This window comes from Anolis carolinensis, chromosome 4 (genome assembly GCF_035594765.1).
Source record: "Anolis carolinensis isolate JA03-04 chromosome 4, rAnoCar3.1.pri, whole genome shotgun sequence".
Taxonomy (NCBI): Eukaryota; Metazoa; Chordata; class Lepidosauria; order Squamata; family Dactyloidae; genus Anolis; species Anolis carolinensis.
In genome coordinates this window covers 119064286-119080695 of record NC_085844.1, presented here as the reverse complement: position 1 = coordinate 119080695, position 16410 = coordinate 119064286, and the positions used below count along the sequence as shown (strand labels likewise).

Sequence of the window (16410 nt, the reverse complement as noted above, 5' to 3'; positions counted from 1 at the left end):
TATGTCTATATGTACGAGGGTTATCCAGAAAGTACATTACGTTTTGGAATTAAAAATGAACAAGGTATAGCAGAAAACATTTACCATATGCAGTTGAAAGCCACACCCAAATGCCACTTCTCAACATAGTCACTATTCAAATCTAGGCACTTATCATAGCGATAAATGAGCTTGGAAACTCCTTCCCCACTAAATTCTGCCGCCTCCGTCCTCAACCACTTGTTTCCAACAATGGGGGCATGGCTGGCAACGCAGCGTTTTGGCGATGCTGCGCAGCTGCGGAGAGCGGGAAGGGTTGAGGACGGAGGCAGCAGAATTTAGTGGGTACTGTGTTGTTGTTTTGGACTACAGTGCTTGGAATCCTCCAAGCAGCATGGCAACTACAAGATGTAGGCCCCCAAAAGCAGGTTTAGAAAGATAGGTTTTCCTGTGTCCAGCGTTGTTTACTCCACTGCATCTCCAACCATATCCTGGAACAGATTTTTCACAGCACCAGTTTCCTGATCATTTTCCCTAGAGATATAATAGGAATCTTGTACGTGCAAAGTGCAAGCCTTTACTAAGCACTCTTTCATTTAATATACTTGTCTGCTGGAGAGGAAACACTCCACAAGCTGAGTGCCTGAAATAGCAAATTGCAGAAGCATCAACTGAGGCAATCAGAGGCAGATGTTTCTTTCGCCAAGAGGAAGTGGAAGAGGAGAATAGAAGTGCAATTACGGCCTCTGGGCTGAATGCTCTTCCCTTTCTTTAGACCATAATATGTACTATAACTTCCATTTTTGGGTACATCTCAGTTCACAAAGTAGATACATTCTTCGGCATTACATCTTTAACAGAAGCAAAAAATAAAATGGAAAGATTAGGGATGTGTCCCTACACCATTAAAAAGGCAGTTCAATATGTTTCAGCAAACTTTATCTTCCATACTTAACAATATACATATGTCAAATGAAATAACTCAGTCGGGTAAGCTTTGCAAATGTTATGAAAGCTATTTCTAGCCCTCCAGAGACCCGTAGAAGGCTTCCTCGAAAATGCACTCAGGGATTACCTTTTCTTTCACCAGCATCCACTTTTCTTATGATTTTCATTTTGGTGGCTGAATTAATAAATCTAAATTTTCTTAATATTCTAGTGATAGCTAGTGAGATAAATATGTCTGTTCACACATATTTCAATAAGGGATTCTGGAGGTTGCTGTTGTTTACCATATCTGTTGTAGGCAGCCACATAAAGCTGCAGTACAATTGGATATAGCAGAATCCCATTCTCCCCCACTTCAAACTTTATTGCACTGTTTATTGCAGATATCTGTTGCAAAAAATATATTTCTCCAGCACTTCTTCATGAACCTCTCACCACTGTTTCCAGCTGATAAGGAGGAAAAGTGGGGACTGACAGTCATAAAAAAGATTTTGTAAAAAAGAGGAGCTTCTTTCTCAAGAGGCTTTGTTAATAATAATAATAATTTTTTTATTTATATCCCGTCACCATCTCTCCAAGGGGACTTGGGACAACTCACAGAAACACTGCAAGTGTTGCATACAACAGCAATACACAAGTATAAATACATGACATAAGTATAAAAACAACAATGCACATAAAATCCCAATAAAATTGTAAGAATTTTAAAATTATAACATTTCCTAAAATGCAGTAAAATGTGCAAATAAGTTGGCTATCTGCAATAACAAAATGCCGAGATATGTCTGTACTTCAGGGTTGTTGTATATCTTTCGGGCTGTATGGCCATGTTCCAGAAGTAGTCTCTCCTGACGTTTCGCCCACATCTATGGCAGGCATCCTCAGAGGTTGTGAGGTCTGTTGGAAATTAGGCAAGTGAGGTTTATTTATCTGTGGGAAAGTGTGGTAAGCCATGTGTTTAACAGATCCCTTTGTTCATTCTCCTGGGGGTGTTCTGTGTTTCTGTGCCATAATTCTGACTCCACCACTTGGGGATTTCCAGGTATCTTGGAAGCTAAGTGGGGTCACCTCTGGATAGTATGTGGATGGGAGACCACCAATGCCAAGTGCTGCAGGCTATATTTCATGGAAAGAAATTGGCAAAACCACCACTGGGTATTCCTTGCCTAAGAAAATCCTATGTAATTCATAGGGCCGATATAAATCAATATGCGATTAAAAGGTATACACACAAGAGGCATTCAACTTTCATCCTGGATTAAAATATGTACAATTTTAAAATAAAAATTACTTTTCACTCACTCATACATATTTTGTGGTCTTGATCATGTATAAAAATGATTATAAAGTTGCCATCAAGTAAATATAGGAGGGCACTCCAAATCAGAATGCCACAAAAAGAAAAGCCTCTCTTTTGTCAGTGATATATATTTACTGTATCTTCAAAACAGTATTGCTCAAAATTGTGACATTAATGGACTGGTGCGCATCCACGAGCCATTGCCCATTTGTTCATGTCACACCAAATTTCCTGGAAAGCTTGAAAGAAACTATTGTAGCCAATGGGCACAAATGTGGTAATAGTTTCTGGCACTTTAGAAGGTAAAACCTGCCAGTCTACCACATCAGATAGCTTAAGAAATAGTATTAGAAACATTTGAAAAAGACTTCCCGTAATGATCTTCATTTACAGACAAGCTGATTTTGGAATGATATTGCATGCACCTGCTTTCCAGTGTGAAATCTTTTTAGTGCAGTGGTTCTCAACTTGTGGGTCCCCAGGTGTTTTGGTCTACAACTCCCAGAGATCCCAGCCAGTTTACCAACTGTTAGGATTTCTGGGGGCCTGTCTAAACAGTACCTTTATCGCAGGAGCTTCAGCAGCAAACAGGAGGGTGGTCAGAAGCCATTCCCTGTAAATGCAGAAGCAATCACTACAAAAGGCAAAAACCGTGAGATTTCCAGGTGCGGGAATATCACGATTTTGAGCCAAATGCACAAATCTTTGCATGTCTGTATGTCTGTGCAATTGGAAATCATGGGATTTTTTTTTATCTAGGCTTGTTCCTGGATTTTAGATGTTTGTTCCTGATTGGTCGGTTCCTTAAAAAAGGTGTCACTTGAGTAGAAGGCAAAAACTTTGTCCTGGGAAGAGGAACTTCATTCTTCATCTGTTTAATGAAGTTTGTGGCAGAAAAACAAAATTTCTGGATTGGAACAAGTACTTTCACAGTAAGTCATACACAATGAAACAGGAACAGACACCTTCAAACCAGGAACAGCAATTTGTTTTTCCATACCACAAGTACATAACCAAATGTATTTGGTCAGGCAGCTAGGCTCTAAAAAGTGATAATAATGACAAAGTTCTGTTCCTGGCTTGAAAGTATGTGTTCCTGTTTGATTGTGTAGTGCTGACTTGGGTAAAAGTGGTCCTAGCCCCATTAGGTTTGTTTGTGTGGCAGATACTTCATTAAACGTGTAGAGGGCACAGTTTCTCTGACCAGGCCAAAGAATGGCACTTTTGCAGTGATTCCCATATCTGCATCTCCACATCTCCGCATCTTGTGTTTTAAAAAAACAACAACGTTTCCAGCGGAAGTCCATGGCAGTCATCTTGGGAGTCTCTAAATCTCTCAACAAAGCATCAAGCCTAGATGATGGAGGCAGAAATCCTGGGACCAACAGGTCTGTATATGGACCTCTTCTGACATCCCAGGATTTTTTGCCCCTGTTTAAAACCTGTGATTTAGTGCTGTCTTGAAGTGCCCTGGGAGTTGAAGGCCAAAACATCTGGGGACTCACAAGTTGAGAACCACTAGTAGGTAAAGGTAATGTTAGGTTTTCCCCTGACATTAAGTCCGGTCATATCTGACTCTGGAGATTGGTGCTCATCTTCATTTCTAAGCTGAAGAGCCGGCGTTGTCCATAGACACCTCCAAGGTCATGTGGCCGGCATGACTGCATGTGAAATGGCAGACAAATGTTTGAGATAATGAGACAAAGAGAGTTCCGGTTTCTGTAGAAAAAGACTTTATTCCCAGTGGCCAGAGAGAATATATATCCTCCTGTCTCCAGGAAAAAAGGGTACAGAACAAAGAAACACAGGTCTTTTTATATCATTTTGCCTCCATCTACCTACGTCATATAGGCATTATCCATCACCAATTAGTGTCAAAAAACGTCTTACTTTGCACTTTACTAAAAGCTACTTTTGCAGTTTCCTAAAATATAGGCTACTTTCAAGACCTCTGACCCTCCATTAGGCCTTATCTAAGGAATTGCTATCTAGGCTTCCTGGAGTCCCATTAATTGAGGAATTTTCCCCTATCTTAGCTTTTAGGGAGTCATTAGTACTCCTACATGGCACCAGGTTACTTTAAGCTTATCTTGACATCCCAAAAGCCTTAATTTGTTTTTCGTCCATTAGCATGGAGCTTATTTATTCTTGTTGACACTTAACAGATGTCTCTGCCACTTTGGGTGAACTTTGCTATGAGGAGACTAGGCAGAAGGTATTTTCTAGGCAGAGTGTATTTTGGGGCTATATGCACACATTCTGCTTGTGATTATATATTTTCTTATTCCTATTTCTAATATGATTACATTCAGTATATAGTTTCCAATACAAGTATTATATTTTTCCAATACACCTTCATCACATGGAGCCGGAGCGGTACCTATTGATCTACTCACATTTGCATGTTTTCGAACTGCTAGGTTGGCAGAAGCTGGGGCTAACAGCAGGTGCTTACTTTGCTCCCCGGATACAAGCCTGCGACCTTTTGGTCCACAAGTTCAGCAGCTCAGAGCTTTAACATGCTGCGCCACTGGGGGTTTTGAGAACCACTATTTTAGTGTAATTTCTATAATTATTCACCATGCTATAAGTAAATCGGATGTTTGAAAAAATGTAATGTGGGAAGTGTGTTTTAGCACTGAGACTTTGGGGAACACGAGTTTAGAGCAGCGTACTTCCTAGGGAGGTGCTGAGATAACACATCAACCTCAAAATGGAAATTTTGTTCCATAATAATTTCCTCACCCAAGCTATAAGGATTAATTAATTAAAAGGTGTTGAAGATGGGAAACACTATGTAACTGCTAAGGATCTTTCTTTAGTATGCTTGCTGTCAGTTCCCTTTCTCCTTTGCCATTTTAGCATGATGCCAGGAGGGCAGGAAGTAAACTAAAATAATTCACTGCCTTGCCATTGTTTGACTGCTCTCAGAAGTATAAAATGGAAAGGCCAGAGGGATTTATGTTCTCTATGGAGAATTGGGTGCATTTCCGCTCTCTTCCCCCCCCCCCCCCCCCCCCCCGCCAAGTAAGAAACTGAATGAATCCAGTCAGATCAATGTCTGAAAACCCATCCTATTAATCTGTTGGATTCTGCTATCACAAAAAATAAGTTAGTGCAATCATCTGTTAGAAAACTATCCACTAACTGTCCAGGATTATTGAACCAAAATGCGCATGGACATAGAGATGAAATTAAAGGAGGACTAATGGAACCATTCTCATAAATCAGGTTTTCATTAGCGGTTCCAAAATAGTGGCCAGGTCTTCTCTCTCACTCATAATTCATAGGAACAACAGTACTGTCACTGTTTGGGACATTTGAGGAAGTCTTGCTTGTTGTTTTATGAGGGTTGAGAAGGCAAGATTTAAAGGATGGATTGTAGAAGAATAGAAAGCCAATGTGTTTGAATCAGACTTTGGAAGATCAGAATTCATATTCTCATTCAGCAGTGGAAATGGGTGATCTTGAACAAATCACATTGTCAATCTCCTTTGAATAAATCTTGCCAAGAAACCTCTATCATAGGTCACCATGTCAGAGTTGGCTTGAAAGCACATAACAAGATAGCAAAACAACTACAGAAGGAGGAAGAGGAAGGAAACAAGCAGCACGGCACCACCTGACGAAGATCACAGGGTGGTTGTATGTTTTCCGGGCTGTATGGCCATGTTCCAGAAGTATTCTCTCCTGACGTTTCGGCCACATCTATGGCAGGCATCCTCAGAGGTTGTGAGGTATCACCAAGCATGCCCAAGGTGTGCATGATCTGAGGATGCCTGGCATAGATGTGGACGAAACATCAGGAGAGAATGCTTCTGGAACATGGCCATACAGCCCGGAAAACATACAACAACCCTGTGATCTTCGTCAGGTGGTGCCGTGCTGCTTGTTTCCTTCCTCTTCCTCCTTCTGCTCCCCAGGCTGGCGTAAGGGTGTGCAGTTCTTTTTTTTTTTACTATTGTTTCCTTTATTTATAAATATACCTTATTATTCGTACTTTCGTATATGTATCATGTGTAATATGCCTCATAGAACATTGTCAGATAGAACTAAACACTATTGGAGCTCCATGAGAAACTTTTTACTTCAAAAAAGGCACTGTAGCTGAAAAGGTTTGGAAACCACAGCTATAATCATCATCATCATGGAGCCGCCGGTGGTGTAGTGGGTTAAAGCCTTGTGACTTGAAGGTTGGGTTGCTGACCTGAAGGCTGCCAGGTTCGAATCCAACCCAGGGAGAGTGTGGATGAGCTCCCTCTATCAGCTCCAGCTCCATGTGGGGACATGAGAGAAGCCTCCCACAAGGATGGTAAAAACATCAAAACATCCGGGCATCCCCTGGGCAACATCCTTGCAGACAGCCAATTCTCTCACACCAGAAGCGACTTGCAGTTTCTCAAGTCACTCCTGACATGGAAAAAAAAATCATCATCATCATCTTTATTTATATTCCGCCCTTCTCCGCAAAGGGACTCAGAGCGGATTACAGTATCATAGAGCAGACAGAGGCAAACACTGCTCCTTTAATTTCTGGTTTTGGAAGCGGTGTTCATTTCTGGCTCTGGGAGGTGCGCTTTCCCCAGTTTCAAGCCGAGGAGCCTGTGATGTTATTTCCTTGATTATGTAGTCAGCAAGATTGCTTGAAGCATCTCTTTGTCTTTTCCCGCTGAAGCAGTACCTATTTATCTACTCACATTTGCATGTTTTCGAATTGCTGTGTTGGCAATCAGCTAGTACTGACAGACAGGAGCTCACCCCATCTTGCAGATTTGAACTGCAAACCTTCAGGTCAGCAAATTCAGTGGCACAAGGGTTTAACCGGGGCTGGTAAACGGCGCTCCATGCAGTCATGCCAGCCACATGACCTTGGAGGTGTCTACGGACAACGCCGGCTCTTCTGCTTAGAAATGGAGATTAGCACCAACCCCCAGAGTCGGGCCCGACTGGACTTAACGTCAAGGGAAAACCTTTACCTTTACCTTTATGATAGGTAAACCAGTCATAGGGTTTTCTTGGCAAGATGTTTTAGAGTGAGTTTCTCTTTGCCTTCCTCTGAGGCTGAGAGAGTGTGACTTCCTAGTGAGTTTCCATTGCTGAGCAGCAATTCAAACCTTGGTCTCAGGAGCAGTGGTCCAATGCTCAAACCAATATACTATGCCAGTTGTTCTCAACCTGTGAGTCTCTGGGTATTTTGCCTTACAACTCCCAGAAATTCCAGCCAGTTTATCAGCTATTAAGATTTCTGGGAGTGGAAGGCCAAAACATCTGGGAGACCCACAGGTTGAGAACCACTGTACTATGCCATCCCACTACAATTAGAGAATTTTGAGTATTATCAGCTAGAATAACCATGTGTCCTGCTTTACATGAAATAGTCTCCTATTTGAAAGTTTTGTTACAACAAATTTGTCCAATTTGAGTTTAAAGCAAAGCACCAAAAGGGAAAACAGGGATCTTGAAGCTGCCCATCAAGAGGGAACATCTGGACAGAAGACTGAGCATATACACAAGGCAGAGAGTGCATCTACGCTGTAGAATTGATGGAGATTGGCACTACATTAATTGCCATGCTGAGTGCTATGGAATCATGGGTTAGTAGTTTGATGAGGCAGACAAAGCTAAAGACCTTGTAAAATTACAAGCCCCATGATTCTATAACCTTGAGCCATGGCAGTTAAAGCAGTGTTAAACTGCATTAATTCTACAGTGTAAATGCACTCAGAATTATCCATGATAGTAAATTACAATAACTGACTCTCAGTGCATCTTCCATGCATAGCCCTAATTGGCACTCAGATGCCAAATAATCCCCAGCTTCAAAATAAAACTTTTCTTCCGCCTATAAATATAAAAGAGCACTTCCAAAGGCCTCCAGTAGTTTTGGGGTTTTAATGTCACTCATCTTGAAATAACTTGGAAGCAACATAAATTGTGACCACAATATTATTTGTAGTTCTGCTCATGTACAGTTTAGCTAGAGGTTAGGAGACTGGAGGTTAGTGAAATAAGCTCATTGGACACTTCATGTCTGCCCACCCCCACCCCCACAATATAAAGCCAATTATCTACTAAAATTCAATTCACCTTTGGCTGACACTCATTGTCCAAGAGAACCGACATGGTGTAGCGATTTCAGGGTTCTATTAGAGTCTGGATGACCATCTGTTGGGGGTGCTTTGATTATGTTTTTCTTTCATGGTAGGGGGTTGGATTGTTGTCTCTATGATTTAGCCTGGGGGAGCTGTGTCAGCTTCTTGCATAAGGCATTCTCCATTTGACAAAATTATATGTTACACTGTTGGCTGAAAAGAGTGAAAAGGGATGAAATTTAATTTGATTTTGCAATAACAAACTAGATTGAAGAAAATAGGCGGCAGAAGTTCAACGCCACCAGCTGTTTTCAAATGACTGTCAGGGAAGTGAAAAATTGAGGTACAGTGTCCTTTCGTCTTGGGAAAGACATGTAAACACTTTGACTCCATGTATGATTTCAAGGTCTGTACACTTGAAGCATGTTTTTTGTGAAGCAGGCAGGAAAGGAGGGATGCAACTTCCAATAAGTGAAGGCTAGAGAAAAGACCAGCAATCTGAGCATCTTTTTCTAACTGTGGACATTTTTCTTTGCAGTTTCACAAATACTTAATCCCAGATTCTACTTTCAAAAGTAGAAGTCATGACCAGCAGACTGTTCACCCTACAACTGGGGGAAACAGGAATGGTATACATATTCAACCAATGATTTGAAAGATTACTTTTTAAGACTACAGACTCTAGTATCCACCAAGCCCTTTTTGTAGTTCAAACAAAGCAACACTCCCAAAATCTGTGCTCAAGAACATGATCCGATGATGTCTTCAGCATTGGTGCCTACTGTTTTAGAAACTAAACAAGTCACTATATATCATGCAGCTATGGAGAAATCTACATGAGGATCACCAAATGCAGCATTGGTCAAACACGAATCAAGGAACATGAAAGGCACTGCAGACTAATACATAACCAAAGAAGTCAGCCGTAGAAGAGCACTTGATGAACCAACCTGGACACAGCATATTATTTGAGAACACAGAAATGCTGGACCACTCTAACAACTACCATGTCAAACTACACAGAGAAGCCACTGAAATCCACAAGCATGTGGACAATTTCACCAGAAAAGAGGAAAAAATGAAAATGAACAAAATCTGGCTACCAGGACAGTTAAAGAAAGAACAACACTCTGACAAAAGGAGAATTCCAGACATGAAACAATCATGGCCAGCTAACACCTCCCAACAAAGGATTCCCTCAGACAGGAAGCAGCCAGACTTTGACTCTGCAAGGCTATTGAATGCTAATCAAAATGATCAATTGCAACATTCACACTTGCCTCAAACAGACAAGAGTTCTTTCTCCCACCCTGGACTTTCCACAGATATGTTAACCCCACTTTCCTAGTTTCCAACAGACCTCACACTTCTGAGGATGTCTGCAATAGATATCAGGAGAGAATGCTTCTGGAACATGGCCATACAGCCCGGAAAACTCACAGCAACCCAACTAAGTTGAAATAGAGGAAAAAATGTTATTTGATGCCCAATCAGCATGCATGCAACCTTCTGCACAGGTTTCAAAGTCTCAAACATCCAACCTAGGGAAAGCATATAGTTTCAAATAGTGAGATAACTCATTTTCATAACATGTGGACACAGAGCATAGAGTATTCCTGCTGCTCTATATATTCCCGCTTGACATAGGAACATATGAATAACAATGCACAGTTACCTGGTCCAACCCTCTCTCATTCAAGGATATCAAAGATATACAGTTAAAGTTCTCCTGCAAGATGCCCATTCAACCTCTGTTAAAACACCTCCAAAGGAGAATAAAGGGCTCTTCCACACAGCCATATAACCCAGAATATCGAGGCAGAAAATCCCTCAATATCTGCTTTTAACTGGGTTATCTGAGTCCACACTGACATATACTTTAGTTCAAAGGAGAAAATGTGGGACTTTATTCAGCTGTGTGGAAGGGGCCCTACTAGTCTCCGCAGCAATCTATTCCACTACTAAACAGCTGTTACAATAAAAAGTTTCTTCGTAATGTTTATGTGGAAACTCCTTTTTTATACAATGGGCCTTTGCCATTCCCTGGGGTTTGGTTCTAGAACCTCTGTGCATACAACATCTGTGTATGTTCAAATCCCATTAGATCAAAGTGCAGTAAAATGTTGTTCCCTTGTATTAAGTGGCAAAGGATTGCCTTTGAGATTTTTCAAAATACTTTCAATCTGTGGATGATGGAATCAATGGATGCAGAATCTGTGGATATAGCAGGCCAGTGAAACTTGAACCTATTTCTAGTCTTTGGAGCAGCCGAAAATAACCTTCTCTGTTTTCTACAAGACATCTCTTCAGATATTTAAAGATTGCTATCATGTCACCTCTCAGTCTTCACGTCTCCCTCTTCTCAGATATCTGACACATGCAATACACAAGACACATGAAGAACAGAACGTGCCATTTTTTCTGACCTTTTCTGTAGAAGGCACAAAAATGAAAGGAAGTGAAAAATTCCTGTGCAAAATTGAAATTGCTGTTAGCCAGGAACCATTGAGTAGGTGAAAAGGGAACTCTGGTGTGGTTCTTCTCAGTGTAAGGAAATGGTTTTGCAATACTTTGTGAAAACTAAATTACAAAATACTTGTAACAGTCAGATTTTGTAATTTGAAAAAAAAACCTGGCAAAACCATCAAATACGTTTCCATTCCTAAATAATTTTTGTCACTGCTAAAGAATGCATGTGTGTTTGAAATAAATATATGGATCATAACAACAGCATTCACATTTTTCCCTGCCAAGTACAAAGGAGAACATACATAGCCAGGTGATGAAGGCTGAGAAGCACTGTCTTTTTTTTAATCTTCCTATATGCTGGAGAAAAAAAGAAATTTCAGTTCAAAACTCCCTTCCACTTAAGTTATTGCTTGGCAATTCCCTGACACTATAACGAAAGTGAAGAAAAAGCTGGCAGGCTGGAGATTTTTTTGAGTTCTCACCAGCACTGGTGTAGAGAAGGCAAGGACATCTACAACAAGGCTTTCTATTGTTGTTGTAATTGTTATATGTTTTCAAGTCATTTCCGACTTATAGTAACTATCATGAGTTCTTCTTGGCAAGATTTGTTCAGACAGGGCTTCCTTTTGCTTTCCTCTGAGGCTGAGAGTGGTGACATGCCTAAGGTCACCCAGTGGGTTTCCACTCCTGAATAGAAATTCAATGCCTGGTCTCCAGAGCCATTACCCAATGCTCAAACCATGATAGCATGCTGGCTTTCTTTTCTCTCCTTTTTATTAGCAGGGACAATAATATTCTGCCCTCTCTCACTTCTCTTTTCTTTCTGAGATCAGATGTAATCCACACAGTGGCTGTGAAGGAAGGGAAGTCTTGTTCTCACCCACAGATCTTCTTTGTAGATGCTATAAAATGAGAGCTGTATCTTTGATTATTCAAGTATTTTAATGTGACTTGAGAACTAACCTGGTTTAGTGGTTTGAGTGTTGGACTATAACCGTAAAGACTAGGCTTGATCGATCCACGAAAAATTTGATTCTAAACTCGTTTCAAAACTAGAGGGGGGCAGCGTTTCGTTTCTGAAGGTATTTCCGAATTTGGCCCCCAAAAAATTCGAAATTAACGAAAATTCGTTATTTTCAAAATTAATTCGTTAATGGCGGACACGCATGCGCAATTCCCAAAAACAGCACAGAGGGAGAGGACTTTACAGGACTCTCCCACCCTCATTTTTTGAGTGATATTCTTCAAACTTGGTACAGTGGTAGAACACATTTAACACTGATAGCTCACCAAAATTTGGAACGTTTCCCTTATCCTCTGATTTTTGGAGAATTTTCATAGCTTTTATAATAAACCATTTTTTAATAATTGCAGAAATCTGTTCCTGGTTTGAAAGTCTTATTTCCTGTTAAATTGGGTTGTCTTTACTGTGAAAGTCATTGTTCTACTTCAGAAACTTTGTTTTTGTGGCTGAAACTTTGTTAAATTGGTGTGTGTGTGATATATACTGTGTATATATATATATAGTCCCTGCATATATGTGTGTGTGTGTGTGTGTGTGTATAGGTAAAGGTAAAGGTATCCCTTGACGTTAAGTTCAGTCATGTCTGACTCTGGGGGTTGGTGCTCATCTCCATTTCTAAGCCCAAGAGCCAGTGTTGTCCATAGACACCTCCAAGGTCATGTGGCCGGCATGACTACATGGAGTGCCATTACCTTCCCAGAAACACCCAGAAAATGGGAATTCCAGACAGGAAACAATCAGGGCCAGCTAATACCTCCCAACAAAGGATTCCCCCAGGTAGGAAGCAGCCAGGCTTTGAAGCTGCAAGGCTATTCAATGCTAATCAAGGTGACCAATTGCAACATTCACACTTGCCTCCCACAGACAAGAGTTCTTTCTCCCACCCTGGACCTTCCACAGATATATAAACCCCACTTGCCTAGCTTCGCACAGACGTCAAAACCTCTATGTCTGCCACAGATGTGGGTGAAACGTCAGGAGAGAATGCTTCTGGCACATGGCCATAGAGCCCGGAATACATACCACAACAGTGTGATCCCGGCCATGAAAGCTTTCAACAACACAACCACAGTATCCATTCAAGTTCATGTAGCGTGGTATGGAGAGACCTGTATTGGGGGGAGGGAGGGTGCGAATCTGGGCCCCTGGGAGTCGTAGTCCTCCCTCCCTCCCTCCCCGGGAGCAGCCGAGGACGGGCCTGGCCCACACCCCCTCACATCCCGGGCCTCTTCCTCCTCACCGCCGGGCCCCGCGCCAGCCTCCATCTCTGCGTGTCTCTGTCTCTCTCGGTCTCTCCATTCCCGGCTCCATCCGCCGCCTTCCCGCCTCACAGAGAGACACCAGGCCTGAGCTGAGGCGAGGCGGCGGCGGCGGCGGCCATTTCCCCCCTCCGTCTTCCTCCTCCTCCTCGGCCTCCTTCCCCCTCGCCCCCTCCCATTGGCTGAGCCCGTGACGCCCCTTTTGCTGAGGGGCAAAAGGAAAGGGCCTGAATGGTGGGAGTTTGGGTGATTTGCAAAAGCTTTTTTTCCTAACGAAAAAAACGAAGAAATAAGAAAAAACGGCCTCTCGCGATTCGAAACCGCGATATCCAGACGTGTGGACAATCAAGGCCGTATATTGCTTCAAAACAAACGAAAATAACGAATTAATAACGGGTAACGGGGAAATCGAATTATTTGAGCAAGCCTACTAAAGACCAGGGTTCAATTCTCTGTTCGGCCATTGGGTAACCTTGGGCGAGTCACACATTCAGAGCGTCAGGAAAGCCCAAGACACATCTTATGGTTGCCATAAGTCAGAAACAACTTGAAGGCACACAACAAAAACAAATTCTAAATTAGCATAGTCTTGAATGGGATGTTGTGACCTCTTAGCTTCTGTTCATCATAGCAGGGAAAATAGCTACTGGTTCACAGATGAAGCTGTGAAGATGAAGTTGATGAAGCTGTCTGAATTTTTAGATCCTTCTTACTCCACCATAGCTCACCACATACAAAAAAAAAAGCTACTTTCCAGTTTAAATTTCCACATTGGCATTGCATAAGTGGCATTTCAGTGCAAGTTCCTGCAATAGTAAGAAAAATATACCGTTATTCTATGACAGAGGGCAATATGAGTGTGTATATGTGTATTCATTGTCTGAGATCCTACATTACAGACATAGTTACACATTTGCAACTACAGTAGAGTCTCATTTATCCAAGACTTGCTTATCCAAAGTTCTGGGTTATCCAACGCATTTTTGTAGTCAATGTTTTCAATATATCATGATATTTTGGTGCTAAATTCGTAAATATAGTAATTACAACATAACATTACTGCGTATTGAACTACTTTTTCTGTCAAATGGGTTGTATAACATGATGTTTTGGTGCTTAATTTGTAAAATCATAACCTAATTTGATGTTTAATAGGCTTTTCCTTAATTCCTCCTTATTATCCAAGATATTCGCTTATCCAAGGTTCTGCCGGCCCATTTAGCTTGGATAAGCGAGACTCTACTTACTATATATCACATCGCCAGACCTGACTTCCCAAATCTACTTTAACAGCGAGAATCTACATCAAAGTGATGGTCGTCTGTTCTGCTGGCAATTGGGATGCAGCAGAATGACATTTCAAGTCCCCTACTACCACTGATCTACAGTGGGATGAGGAATAGTCAAAAGGATCTTGATTCCAATTGGTGCGAATGAACTGGAAATGTCATTATGCTACACTCTTATGATCAGCATAACAGACCTCAGTCACTTGATGCAGCTGCTGGCTGTTAAGACATTTATGATTGGGGTAATAGTGCCATGCATGGCTGAATACAGATGCAATGTAGGATGGAAGATTTTTTTCAACCCAACCTGCCACTGCTGGGGCAGAGTGGTACGTAAAGCCAAATATTTATGAAGCAACCCTTCTCTGCATATAGGTGAAGTTGAACATATGTCATTTAATTCTGCTTGTCTTTACAGATCCACGGCAAGATATTGCCTTCAGCTTTGACAGTTGTACCAGTACTGCACCCCAAAAGGCTAACATTAGAATAGGAACTGTTTTAAGTAAGTATACAATGTTACAATTTCTCAGAATTTTAGAGAAGTCAGATGAAGGCATCTTCCCACTCCTAAACTTTTCACCATATTCCCGTTTTCTTTCCTTGGATAAAAATAAATACGTTAGGTGGAAAATCGCTGCACAATGTTTTATTGATTAATAGCACAATGCACCCCTTCTTTGGAAGCATCCCGGGGATTGTGAAGCTCACTGACTTTTGCTAAAGACTTGTTTTAAAAAGTACTTATATCGATAAAGGATTCATCCAGATAGATTCAGAAGGGCATAGATGAAATTAACAGGTGATCCTAGTTCACTTTTCATTGAAAAATGACAATTGGTCATGTTTTCATAATCATAAGAGGGAAGGCATCTTAGATTTTGATTTAAAAAAAATGAGCAGCATATAGCCAGGAATATTTTCCTTTTGCCTTTTAGTCTAAGAGATTGTTTCATCCCCCTGAGATCCTCAATGAAGACCTTTTTGGTCATTCCACAACCAATAAAATGCCATTTGATAACATTATAAAAGTGGTTTTTCTCAGTGGTGGCACCAGTTTGGATAGTTTCTTCCGAGGGGAATGAACATGATGAAACACTGAAGTTTCCTGTGACTGAGTAGAAACCGTATGAATGAGACATTGAGTCCACAGAATTATCTAAGGTGCTAAACTCTATCACTAAAAATAGGTTCATCACCTTGGGTAGGTCCTTCAAAATTTTGACTAAGGGCTCATCTATATTAGGATTATAATCCAGACTTACTCTGAGTTCTAGACAGTATTGCGGGGTCAGCTCCATCAATCCATTTTAGCCCTGCATTAATTGAAGGAATACTTCAAAGTTTGGCTGAAACTCTGAAGTAACCTGAAGATCCAGGGCAATGTGGATAGCATGATTGGGTTCAATTTGGACTAGTCCACTATTCATACAGGGCATTACCACCAGCTCTTTTTCTCTGAGCTCATCAGCACAGGAAATGTTGCATCCCAAGGCAGCATGAGCACTCGAAAACCAGACAAGCCAATATAACACACTATATCTTTATTAAAGCAATTATATATCCAAAGGAAATTAGGTGTAGAGTCTGAGTAAGGAACAGTTCTTTTTAGAAAGTCAAAGTGGTTCCAAATGGGTAAAGGAAAAGGTCCGATATTATAATCCACAATGAGAACTCGATAGCTCTCCAAAGAAACCAAAGTGTCCATGAGTTGAAACAGAGAAACAAGGCTGGCAGAAACAGAGTTCAATCCACTGGAAATACTTCACAGAAATCAAGGCAGCAAGGTTGTCAAAGCTGAGGCAAACTTGAATCAGGAACAAGGAAACAACTGGAATAAAGTCAAGGTCTACTCAAGAGTCGCGGCACGGCACGGCCCAACTGGAACTGGAAAACTTGGCTTGGAAACAAACAAGAGCTGGAGACGGAGAACCTCTCTCAAGGAAGAGCTACGTTGACACCGCAAGAAAATCTACTCAGCGAAATACTTTTAACAGATTCCGAACTGTTCACAATTTAGGGAGCACAAACTCCCAAAACTTTCCCATGG

General features: G+C 41.3%; 1 protein-coding gene across 1 annotated transcript in view; it reads left to right on the top strand.

Moving 5' to 3' along the window:
* ly86 (lymphocyte antigen 86) overlaps nt 1–16410 on the top strand; it is a 39147-nt gene that overhangs the window by 10081 nt on the left and 12656 nt on the right. The window contains exon 2 of the mRNA XM_003225580.4: nt 14779–14865. Coding sequence (XP_003225628.2) covers nt 14779–14865 — 87 coding nt within the window. The remainder of the gene's footprint in view (nt 1–14778; nt 14866–16410) is intronic.